This window comes from Protopterus annectens, chromosome 3.part1, assembly GCF_019279795.1.
Source record: "Protopterus annectens isolate FY-2018-M chromosome 3.part1, PAN1.0, whole genome shotgun sequence".
In the NCBI taxonomy this organism is placed as follows: Eukaryota; Metazoa; Chordata; order Ceratodontiformes; family Protopteridae; genus Protopterus; species Protopterus annectens.
The window spans coordinates 1654440863-1654454002 of record NC_056732.1 but is presented as its reverse complement, the minus strand read 5'-3'; the positions used below and the strand labels follow the sequence as shown (position 1 = coordinate 1654454002).

General features: G+C 44.8%; 1 protein-coding gene across 1 annotated transcript in view; it reads right to left on the bottom strand.

Moving 5' to 3' along the window:
* LOC122798602 (1-aminocyclopropane-1-carboxylate synthase-like protein 1) overlaps positions 1-13140 on the bottom strand; it is a 2974588-nt gene that overhangs the window by 2098159 nt on the left and 863289 nt on the right. The window contains exon 5 of the mRNA XM_044067677.1: positions 7832-7898. Coding sequence (XP_043923612.1) covers positions 7832-7898 — 67 coding nt within the window. The remainder of the gene's footprint in view (positions 1-7831; positions 7899-13140) is intronic.

Here is a 13140-nt window from a genome sequence, read left to right as displayed (position 1 = left end):
GGATAACTGAGCTCTTCAACAGATCTGCTTTCTGTAAGAATTTTGGAATCAGAGGTATTGGGGGATAGACATAAAGGAGACCGGAGGGTCAAATGTGAACTACAGCTTCTCTCTGTGACTCCCATGAGAGGGCATTTGAGCAAGGTACCTGCTGCACTTGTTGATATGGGGAGATGCAGACAGATCACAGCAAGGCTGGCTTGAATGATGGAAAATCTTCTCCACTACTGACTGATTGATAAACAACTCATGAAGTAACAAAATGGGACTGCTGAATTTTTCTGCTAGTACATTTGATTTCCCAGGAATGTGCACTGCCACTAGAAAGCAGTTGGAGATCTCCCACTGACACACCCTCACTGCCTCTCGACAAAGGGATTAGGATTGGGTTCCCCCTTATTTGTTGATGTACCAGACCACGAATATGTTGTGGGTTTGTATCGCAGTAGTTCCTAGAGGGAGAACACCTTGAAAGACTATACCTGGAACTTGACTGTATCCACACAATGAGTAGAAAGAGCGGCAATCTGACTTACTATGTTCAGTGAACTCCAGGCTTTGTACTGCTAATAGTTTTGATTTGGAGATGTTGACTGAAATACCTAGTCTTTGACAAAGTTGGAGCAAATAGTCCCTGGACTGTTCTAAGAGATGGCTGGCTGGGGCTATGAGGAGCCAGTCATCTAAGTAAACACCCTGGGGGCTGTGGTGGGAGCAAAGGGCAGGGCTCTGAACTGATAGCGACTGGCGCCCAGCTGAAAGTGCAGTTATCTTCGGGAGCATCTGGTCATAATGATGTGACAGTATGCATCCTGAAGATCAATTGGGCACATCTAATTATTCTTGAGTAAAAAGGGTAGGATGGACTGAAACATTACCACTTGGAACTTTGACTTCTTCACAGACTGGTTTGGGTTGCTTAGATCCAAAACTGGTCTCACGATCCCTTGCCTTCTTTGGCACTAAAAAGAGCCTTGAGTAACTTTTGAATCCTCTTTGTTCTGATGGGACCTCTTGGATGCCTCTTTTGCCCAGCAGCTTTTGAATCTCTTGAGCTGCAGCTTCTCTCTGACTAGGTGAGACATCAGGAAACATTTTTTTCTTTTGGTTGGAGGAATCTGAAAAAAACTGGCATGAAATTACCCCTGGATATTATTTTTAGCACCCAAAAATCTTGTATTATAGAATCCCAAGCGGATCGGTGCACCCCCTGACTGCCTCCAGAGATGAGCAGTTGAGAAACCCTTCAAGAATACTGAAAGGGTCTGTCCAGAAAAGAATCTCAGAATCCCTGGTTTTGCAAGCCTCCTCTGCTGCAAGGACAGCATCTTCCACTTGAAATCCCCCCTCTTATCCTGGAGGAGTTGTCTCCTAGTGAAACCTGGACAGATCTTAGGGATTTACAGAACCACATTTTCTTATCCTGTCTTTGACTCCGGGAAAAGGATCTTTGAGGGTCAGAAAAGTGATTCACTCACTGTGGGAAAGCATTTCTTTAACAGAGGGGCCAACCATGAATGCTCCATCAAAAGAAGCATTGTTGAAAGAAGACCTGAAAGGCTGCACAAAATCTCATAATCATATATAGGCATGTCTCCTAAAGGCAATGCCTGAACTAGCAGCCCATGAGGTACCCTCAACAGCATGGGAGACTAACCTCAAAGGCACACTGGAAAATGATAATCTCTTATAGTCCTCCACAGACATGGAGTATGAGAGAGATTTGGTGAGCTCCTTGATCAAATCCCTCTGCAGCTTTGTAAAGTGCGCTAAAGTGCCATAAATAATTCAGAGACCTCAAGGCAAAGGTCTCTCCAGCAAATATGCACTTTCCAAATCTGTACGCAGCCATCAACTACCTATCTGGGGACAGACAAAGGAGCTCTGCTCTGCTAGCTCCTTTTTTGTGGCTGCTGCCACAAACAGAGCATCAACAGGGACTCTTTTGCTCCAACAGGGTCTACCATTTGATGTTGCCAAAATTTTGTCTGGATGTCAGGGAATCAGTTGGACAGACTCTGGTTCCTTCCATGACTGGTGAGAGACTAAGTCGATAAGTTTCTCAGCCGGGGAAGTCACTCAAGACGTAGATGGGCCGGAACCAAAGCTTCCAGGAAAAAAAGAGATTATCTGAAGACCATCCACCCTTTTGCTTAAAAATCTCTAGAATGTCCTCAAATGAGACATCATCTGGTGGAGATCTGGGGGGCCATTCCTCTTACTTGAAGTCAGTGTCCTCTGTGGGACATTCCATAGGGGAATCTTATGTGCCTCCTTTTGCATGTTCTCTTACAAGATACCTCTTCAGTGGGATGCTTTGTGGAGGTATCCAATGAGTGGGGAAGTTCCTCTAGGGAAACTGTCTTGATGCTAGCTGGTAACAGCTGTCCCTGTGGAATAGGTCTGATGGCATCAGAGCTCGTACCTGCTGGAGGAATAGATGTAGCATTCAAGGAAGAGACAGATCAAATATTTCTGAAAAGAGAAAGCCCTCTCCACTACCTCAAAAGCGGACAGATCAGGAGAATCTGTGGCAGGTTGCACTGGGACCGAAACTTTCAAAACAGCCAAGATTTGACAGTGACTGGATCCATGACTTAAGGAGGAAGCCAGACCCAAGCTATCTAGTGCCAAAGCTCTGAGGGGAAAGGATGGCGCCAACATCGGAGTAGACCACGGTCCCCAGGATCCTACTCTGACGCTTTGGCTCTGAGACTCATCCCAATCTACCAGGATAGGAGCAGAACCAGTCAGGGAAACTGTTAGGGTTGAAGACTTAGCTGTCTTCAGATCCGACACTGACCCTCTCGAGGCTCTCAGATCAGAGGGCGCCTAAACCATGGGATGGATTAGACATGGAGAAATAACAACATGGGAACTGGAGGGAACATTCACAGATCCGATGGGAGACAGAGTCAGAATAAGCCCCATCTGAATCTGAGTTCTGAGGAATTTCCTCATCATCCTATCCATGTCGGCCTTGGAAAGACTTCTGGAGGATCTAATAGACAAGGTAGTGGACTGCGGTCTCTATTCACTCCTTGATGTCATTTGCAGAAACAGGGAATGGAGCTGAGGAGGTACCAGGTCAACTGTATACATGGAAGAGCAAGTTCAAGGAGACTTCGATAAAGTAATGGTCTGATCTCAGGTTTCTGGATCCAAGTGCTGCTTGGGAGATTTTACTAGTATGACATTTGGATGCAAGGATTTAGGATCTGATGGTTTTCTTTTATGATCCGAAGAAGTAATAATCAAAGTTCTTTGGATCTTCTGAGGCGGCTCCGACAAACCCATGGTGGAAGTAAAGGTCTTTGGAGATAGGGTAGGGGATCTCTTTACAGACTTCAAAGATGGTTTTGAATGTTTACTGGGGGTTTGAGCCCCTGACAAAGAAAAGGAAGATGGAAGACACGCACTCTCAAGCCAAGACTGGCATAGCTGGTCAAGAGGAGAAGGTCAACACTTACACCACACCACATGGAACACACAGCCCTCCAGAACACACACCAGCATTGCCTTCACATAAAAACACAAACCACACACCCACCTTCACGGAGGCTCTCAATAAAAATCTAACCAAACAGCAGAGACCACCAAGGCAGAAATGCACTCGACCACCACAACACAACACTAATCATGAGACACATAACTCTACTAAATAGTGTGCCACTCAACCAAAGCCCTGAGGTAAAACAGCATGCCTGACACAGTAGTCATAGGTGACTCGTTAGTAAGGCACACTGATGTCCCACTCACTAGGCTGAATAAGGAGAAAGTAACAGTCAGCTGCCTGTCAGGCGCCAGGATCTGCCACATAACGCACGCACTCAGGTCCCTCAACAACAGGTACAAATATGACTCTGTCATTGTACATGTGGGTGGTAATGACCTGAGATGTACCTCACTGGACTACATGAAAAGAGACATGGAGGAACACTCGGATTATGCAGCCCAGGCGGGTATGACCCCAGCCCTGAGCAGCATCCTACCATCACTCAGAATAATACCACAATACAAGCAGAAAATGATTGATTTCAATAATTGGCTAAGTTTCTGGTGTCTAACAGACTTCGATGCTTTGCCAGAGATGGCCTGCATCTATCACACCTGTGCTTCCGGATACTGGCCAAGGCTCTTGCCACCCCTATAGTGCCTTTTTTAGGCAGTGTTCTAAAGACCAAATTACCACTGTAACAGCTACAAACAAATGCAATTTGAGGCTCATGCTGCTCAACGCTAGAAGTCTAAATCTCAAAATGCACTCGCTCGAAGTGCTCCTTAAAATGGGGAACATCGACATTTGTGCTGTAACAGAGATCTGGTTCAAGGCAGCAGAGAGCACCCCTGCACTACCAGGCTACAACTCATTCCAGACCTTTCGGCCCCAGAACGGGGACCGAAGCTCCAAAGGCGGTGGTGTTTCCATATTCATAAAGGATGCGCACACCTCCAGACTGGTACCCAACATAACACATCTGAGAAAATTCAGGTGCATCTAACATTGGGTAAGACAGCAATTCAGGTCATAGCCTGCTATAGGTCCCCAAGCATGTCCCAAGATTTACACTCCACATTCCTAAGCAAGCTGGAGAATATTAGGGTCCAACCTAACACTCTCATACTGAGTGACTTCAACTACCCCTCTATTAACAGGGAAAACTACTCATGTACCAGTACACTTGCCCAACACTTTCTGGAATTCATTAATTCCAATGCCCTGGACCAGCTCGTTCTTACCCCCATTAGAGGTAGCAACATCCTTGACCTGGTCATTACTAACATGGGCGACTGTTGCTCTACACCAATAGTCAACTCCTCCCTAGTTAGATCCAATCACACGCTAATCACCTAGGAAATCCACATCCCTCCCACCCACCCCCAACAAAGGTAACCACCATGAAAAACTTCTCCAAAGCTAACTTTGGGCTCCTAAAAACAGAAGTGGCTAACTTCACGGCACCCATGCAAATGGAGAATAGTTACATGACTGCCAAATCATACACCAATGCACTGTACGAACACGTACACAAATGCATGGATCTCACCATAACCAATAGAACTAAGAAGCTCTCCTCAAAAAAAAAAAAAGGATGCCAATCTGGTGGTCCCCTGCCATAAACAAACTCTACAACAGAAGGAGGAAACTGATGCGGAATAAGGTGAAGTCCCAAGACTGGAAAAACTCCCTTATCAGCCTCAACAAAAGGTTGAGATCCTCATCAAATCCTCTAAAGCTAGCTATGAAAACATAATTGCAGCAGATAGTAAAGACAACCACAAGGCCTTCTATAGTTATGTAAAGAATCTCCATGGCAATACCCAGATTTGCTCTGAGCTACTGCACAATGGTACCTCCTATACCGAGCCAACAGATATTGCAAATATACTGGCGGACAGCTTCAGTGCTAACTTTACCCCTCCCCCCCAAAGGACCAATCGTAATACCAGTAGATTGCCAGGCATCCAGTATTACTGCTGCACAGGTTAAAACAGCACTGTCCAAGGCCAAGAATACAACTTCTATGGGACCTGACAGTATCCCTGACTGTGTTCTACATGAACTACATAGTGAACTGGCACCTCACCTGTGTGCCCTGTTCAATCACAGCCTCACCTCAGGCTTTGTCCCTACCAAATGGTGCACTGCTACAGTCATCCCTCTCCACAAGGCAGGAGCAACTACAGACCCCAGGAACTATCGCCCTCATTAGCATGACGAGTCTGATATGCAAACCTATGGAACACATCATCATGGACCTAATAAACAAGGATATAGGGAATCTCCAAACTCTGGATCCTACACAGTTTGGTTTTGTGAATGGTAGATAATGTATGCTCAACTTGGTAGACTTCCTTGAGTCAGTCACCAGAGCTGTGGATGAAGGCAAGATGGCTCATACAGCCTACCTTGATCGGGCCAAGGCCTTTGATACCATTCCCCACTCAGGAATCATAGAAAAACTTACTAGGCTAGGCATCAATCCCTATATCACTAGGTGGGTTGCAAACTGGTTCACAGATAGAACCCACAGTTTGAAAGTAGCTGACTCCAAGTCAGACTGCCGACCAGTCACGAGTGGAGTCCCACAGGGTTCGGTGCTGGGTCCTCTCCTGTTTGGTATCTACTTCCCTGAAGTCCAGGCCAACACGAACGTAATCTGGCTGACAAAGTTCGCAGATGATTGTAAGTTGGGAGCTATTATTAACTCCCCAAGTGATGCTGACATCCTACAGAAAGGCCTCAATGAGACCAACAACTGGTGTCAGAACCATGGCCTTACGCTCAATGCCAAAAATGTGTCTTCATCCCCTTTGGGAAAAACTCGGTTCCCTTGAATTACCACATTGATGGTAGTCCACTGAACACAGAAGGCGTTATAAGAGGTCTGGGAACCCAAGTTAACAGCAACCTCTCTTTTGACCACCACATTGCCACTGTAGTCAGAAAGTCCTTTTATGTGGCACATCCCATTACTAAGGGTTTGCATCCAGGAAGAAAGAGGTCATTGTCTCCCTCTACTCTTCCCTCATTAGGCCAATCATCGAGTACAATGCCCCATTTGGCATGTACCTCACTAGACACCTGCAACAACTAGAGAGACTGCAAAAGTACCTCACACAGAGGATCCTAGGCCTTAAACAATTGTCCTATATGGACAGACTCAAAAAACTCCAACTATTCTCTGTCTCATATCGCCTACCTAGAGGCGATCTCTGCTTGACTTACAAAGCCATGTATGACCCAGTTCTGTTAAAAATGCTACATATAAAGAAATCCCCATCCCTCCGCACCACACGCTCCAGAGACCTCAACCTTATTACCACAATCAACAGAACATGCTGGAGGGAAAGGTTCATAACCCAGAGACTGCCCATGCTATGGAATAGACTTCCCATACATGTCAAGCAAAGCACCTCACTGGCCCTCTTCAAGAGAAATCTTGATGAGTGGATGGGAAATAGAAAATTCACCCCAGGGATCACTCCAGTGGCTCTACTCGACAAAGGCACTAGGAACTAAGGTTGGGTGGCACGATGCCAGAGTAATCCTATGGGCTAGGCTTGTAAAGGCTCCAGGGCCATTAGCCTAGTACACACCTATGAACCTATGAAGCAGCAATCCCTTAAGTACCAATTTATTTTGTCTATCAGAAATTACTCTAGAGTTAAAAGAGGCACAAACAGAGCAATCAGTATTGAAGTGTGCCACTTCTAGGCAATAAACACACTCCCTATGGGCATCAGAATTTGGAATTTTGTGCCCACAGGAAGTGCATTTGTTAAAGTTAGTTGGTTTGTAGGCCATAACTAACAAAATGAGAGTGGGAAAGAAAGGACATATACATATATATTTTTTTAGTTCAGTAAAACTGCCAGCGATGGTTGTAATAGTACCATACAAAGGGAAGGAAAAAGTAGGTCCAAAAGTAAAGACTGGTACCAAGAATGGTAAGCAAAGAGACTACAGTAAAGGTAGTAAAGAATGACAATAAGACCTAATGTAAGAAGACACCCGAAAAATGTGTCAATAGGAGAGGGAGGAAATCAGAAAAAAATAGTTTTCTCAAGTAATACTATTCATAAAACACTTGTAATAATTGAAAGCAGCTTATGAGGGGGGATCCGCATCCTTGCAACATGGCAGCAAATGAGATCCGGGGAATTGTAAGTTGGCTGGGGTATTATGGGTAGAGGAAGGAACCTGAGAGTTGGAGCCATAAGTCTGTGATATGTTGGCTAATTGGATCTGAAGTCAGATCTGTAACCCATATGTTGAGGAAGAATGAAAAGGACAACATCAGATCAACTAACATTTGGAAATACATACCTCCTGGATCAAACAGGGCAGTTGCCAGTGTAGCAAAGACAGAACAGCAACCATTCATGACAATAACCTAAGGTAAGAAGAACATAATGAAATGACAAAAAAATCTAAACTAACCAAGACATGCTACTGCAAACTGACAATGATTTACAATGTAGCTATCCTCATTTCTTTCATTTCTGTCAATGGGTATTATGTGTCAACATGAATTAACAAGAATACGCTTAACAGGAGACTCGGACATTTCCTAACCCCAAAGAGCACAATACCAGTGCTACACCTACATCTAGGTGTGAGTTCACTTAAAAGGAAAAGAACACTCAACACTTTGGGAAGCTTTTATTCAGAAAAAGATGAGAAAGTATGAAACAATGGCTTTGTTCACATTTATCTGACTACTTAATGGATACATTCTTACCATATAACTTGATCTACTAGAGGACTCTCCTCTATGGGTCTTCAGTTAGCTTTATCTTCACCAATCACAATTCAGTAACATTTTGTAAGATCCTACACTTAGGAATGTCCATGCAACTACAGTGACTCATGCCACAATGTAAAATGCTGGCTACAAAAACATGTACATCCAATAAACAAGCAATTTCACTCCACATCATCACAGAGCACCTCCCTACAAATAAATAAATAATGAAGATTTGATGCTTATATTCTTAAACTACTAATAAAACAAGTACACATATAAATACTGGTAAACTATAGCCTTTACATTGAATGACGCATGTAAAACTGTATAAACTCTAACTTAACTTTATATGTAATATTCCTGTCAAACATCACTGCCAAATTGTTTGGATAACAGCTGAAAAAGGTCCATGGGGTAGCTTACCACCCGCTTGAATAAACTACAGTTGTGCAAGTAAACTTACCATAATAGCAGATGTTCAAATGATCACTACTGAGGTAGTCTGAGCTATATGGGTTATATTCTGCATAGGATGTAACAGCAATCCAGATTCCAAAGCGTCAGGGCACCTTCCGCACACCAAAACCATTAGTCAGCTTGAGCTGAGCAGACTAAAAGATAGGCATGGATATCAAGTACTTTAGAGTTTCACTTCAGGAAGGAACAGTTGGTCAGGAGGGATACTCTGTCCATACGAAAAATCAGGTGACAAAAACTTTAATTCTGCCTTGGCTGAAGGCTCAAAGGGAGGATGGATCAAATCTTGAAGAAAAAGAAGTTATGTACCTACCATAACGTTCCATGTTAGTTGTCTTCTTCTCGCCTTCTTTCATGCTGGTTGGGCTCGGAGCCGATCCTCAGCTCCGACTCGGCCATCTTCAATAGCTCGAGAGCTGTTTACTGGCTCGAGGCTACCCTATATCCCATGATGCCTGGCGCTAGTTACCCAGATCTCGTTTGAAAAAGCTATTCCAGACATAACCAAGGAAGAAGTCTGCCCTAGAAGCCCCCTGGGGCCCAAATGTGAAGCTATCGAAGCAGAAAGGACAACCAGAGAAGGTTCAGCCAATGAAATCTGAAAAAGGAAGCTCCTCTCGATCCACTAGGATAGGGGGATGGAGGGTGGGATGCAAGAAAGAAGGCGAGAAGAAGACAACTAACATGGAACGTTATGGTAGGTACATAACTTCTTTATGTTAAGTTGTCTATCTCACCTTCATTCTTGCTGGTTGGGACAGCGTCCCTAGCACCTACTATCCTGGGTGGCTCATTGGAACAGACTCTTCAGAACACTGGAACCAAAAACAGCTCTGTTTCTGGAAATCATGTCCAGTTTATAATGAGAAATGAAAGTATGTGGGTTAGCCCACGTGGCAGCTGCACAGATAGATTCCATGGGCAACCTAGATTGAAAAGCCACCGAGGTGGCCAATGCCCTAGTAGAGTGTGCTTTTGGTTTGAAAGATAGTTCTTTGTTTCTCAGCTGGTAAACGAAAGAAAGAATGTGAGACAACCACCTAGATAATGTTACCTTTGAGACCGGAAGGCCCTGTCTGCCCTCAGCATAGGAAAGGAAGAGTTGGTCTGACTTCCTGATGTCCTTTGTCCTATGCAAATAAAAACGCAGTTGTCTGTGGACATCTAACTGGTGCAATTTATATGCTGCCTTATTGGTGTGATTAGGAAAGAACACAGGAAGGTCTATGGACTGATTTAAATTATCTTGTGAACAAACCTTAGGGAGGAAGGAAAGATTGGTCCTTAGAGCGACCCCATCGTTATGAAAAACTAAAAGTATGGAGGACGAATGCATAGAGCCTTAAGCTCCGAAACATGTCTGGCAGAAGTAATGGTTACCAGGAAAAGAGTCTTCCAGGGCAAAAACTTCATGGGGCAAGATGTTGCAGGTTCAAAAGGTGGCAAGATAAGGGAAGCTAGCACTAAATTTAGAGCCCATGGAGGTGGGGGATCCCTGATTGGGGACCTAAGCAGAGTGGTTCCTTTGAGGAAGGCTTTACAAAGCTTATGAGACATAATGTTGTTAGAAGACAACCCAACATAAAAATTTGAAATGGCAGCAAACTGAACTCTGATTGTAGCGGAAGCGGAACCAGAATGAAAGAGTTCTGCTAAAAATTGCAAAATCTCGTGGACATGGGGCTGAAAAGGGATCTATGTTCCTAGCCTCTGCCAGACAAGAAAAACTTTTCCACTTGCTAGCATAGGTTTTTCTAGTTGTGGATTTTTGCGATGAGATGATAATTTCCCGCACAGAGGAGGAAATATTAGGAAGCCTGGCTAAGGTTGGAAGTGGAGCAACCAAGCTGTGAGCTGGAGTGTTTGAAGGGATCGATGCAGTCTGCCCGATTAGGTTCATAGGTTCATAGGTTCGTACTAGGCTATCTGCCCTAGGGCATTTATAAGCCTAGCCAGAGTGTGTGTGGCTTTCGCCACCCCTTGGGATGAGAATACTACGCCCATTTAGGGTTTAGTTTGCTGTGCCTCTGTCTAGTAGTGACACAGAGATGACCCCCGGGGTAAACCTACGATCTTCCATCCACTCGTCAAGATTTCTCTTGAAGAGAGCTAGTGAGGGGCTCTGCCTAACGTGGACTAGGATTCTGTTCCAGAGTGCAGGGAGCCTCTGGGTTATGAATCTGTCCCTCCAGCACGTCCTATTTATTTCTGTGTTGAGGTTTAAATCTCTTGCTCTCGTGGCTCTGATGGATTTGGATTTTCTGAGGTGGAGCATGTCCATTAATTCCGGATTGGACATGGCCTTGTACGTCAGGCATAGATCACCTCTGAGTAGGCGGTATGCGACTGAATAGAGCTGGAGTTTCTTCAGCCGGGCAGCATATGACATATGTTTGAAACCCTTTATCCTCTTGGTGAGGAACTTTTGGGGTCTTTCCAACTGCTGCAGGTGTCGGGTAAGATACATCCCAAATGGGGCATTGTACTCAATCATGGGCCTGATAAGAGAAGAGTACAGGGGCACAATGACCTCTCTTGATCTGGATGTGAATCCCTTCATGATAAGGTGGGCAATATAGAAGGTCTTCCTAACCACCTTGGCAATGTGAGTGTCAAATGAGAGGTTACTGTCAACTTGGCTCTTCCGTACTTAATGGATTACCACCTATGTGGTAATTTGTGGGTACCTTGTCTTTCAAAAAGGGTATGACTATACATTTTTTGGCGTTCAGTTTAAGGCCATGGCTCTGGCACCAATTATCCGTTTCTATGAGGCCTCTCTGAAGAATGCTTGTGTCCGCTGGAGTATCAATTATGGTGCCCAGTTTGCAGTCATCTGCGAACTTTGTCAACCACAATCCTCTTATGTTTGCTTGCACCTCGGAAAAATAAATGCCGAATAAGGGGGTCCCAGGACTGAGCCCTGTGGGACACCGCTTGTGACTGGCTTAGAGTCTGACATGGCTCCAGCAATTCTGACCTTGTGGGTTCTGTCCTTGAGCCAGTTTGCAACCCATCTTGTGACATATGGGTTTACATTTAAGCTGGTGAGTTTGTCTATGATGCCTGAGTGGGGTATTATGTCGAAGGCCTTTGCAAGGTCAAGGTAGGCTGTGTGAACTGCCTTACCCTCATCAATGGCCCTAGTGACTGTTTCAAAAAAGTCAACCAAGTTCAAAAGGCAAGATCTGCCCTTGACAAAGCCAAATTGGGTAGGATCCAATGTCTGTAGGTCCCCAATGTCTTTGTTTATGAGTTCCATAATGATCCTTTCCATAGCTTTGCAGACCAGGCTCGTCAAGCTTATGGGGCGGTAATTTCCAGGGTCCGTAGAAGCACCGCCTTTGTGGAGTGGGACCACTGTTGCTGTACGCCACTCTTTGGGTACGTATCCTGTAGTAAGGCTAAGATTAAACAGCAGCCTTATGTGCAGATTTAGTTCCTCTTGGAGTTCATGTAGCATGCAGCCCGGGACACCGTCTGGTCCCATTGATGCTGTGTTTTTAGCTTTGGAGAGGGCGGCTCTCACCTGGGCATCTGAGATGTTAGGGAGGCTACACTCTGCCGGGATAGATATTTCTCCTTTTGGGGGGGGAGGGGGTGGAGAAATTTGCACTGAAGCTGTCTGCCAGAATGTTGGCAATGTCTGTGGGTTCAGTGTATTTTGTGTCATTTTGAACTAACTCTGAGCATATCTGGGAGTTTCCACCCAGGTTTCTAACATAGCTAAAGAAGGCCTTGTGATTGGCTTTTGTGCCTTTTGCGATTTTTCTCTCAAAGTTGGCCTTGGATGATTTTATGAGTGATCGTAGTTTTTGCTAGTACTGATCAGAGATACCTTCCCTTTTAGGGATTTTGCTCTGTCATGTAGAAGCTTCCTCCTCCTGTTGTAAAGTTTGTTAATGGCTGGGGTCCACCAGACAGGGTGCCTGCCTTTGGGGGAATGGGTCTTGGTTTTATTAGGGATTGCATGATCCATGCATTCTTGAAGGTGCCCGTAGAAGGCATTTATAAAGGATTCAGCGGTGTGGGTTGTGGTTTCCACTGGCCCAGGGGCCTTGAAGGATACCACTTCAGTCTTAAGAAGTGTGAAGTCAGCTTTTGAGAAGTTCTTCACTGTGGTCTTTTGTGCAGGGGGTGGGGCGGGATGTGGATTTCCAGTGAGATTAATTTATGGTCTGATCTCACCAATGAGGGGTATACTTCCGGTGTGGAGCATTTTGTCCCCATGTTTGTGATGATCAGGTCTAGTATATTATCTCCTCTTGTGGGAGTGGTGACTAGTTGTTCCATCGCATTTGAGTTTATGAATTCTAGGAACCTTTGGGCTAGGGTGTTGGGGCTTGAGTAATGTTCCCAGTCTATGTTTGGGTAGTTGAAGTCTCCTAATATGATGGTATTTGGTGAGACA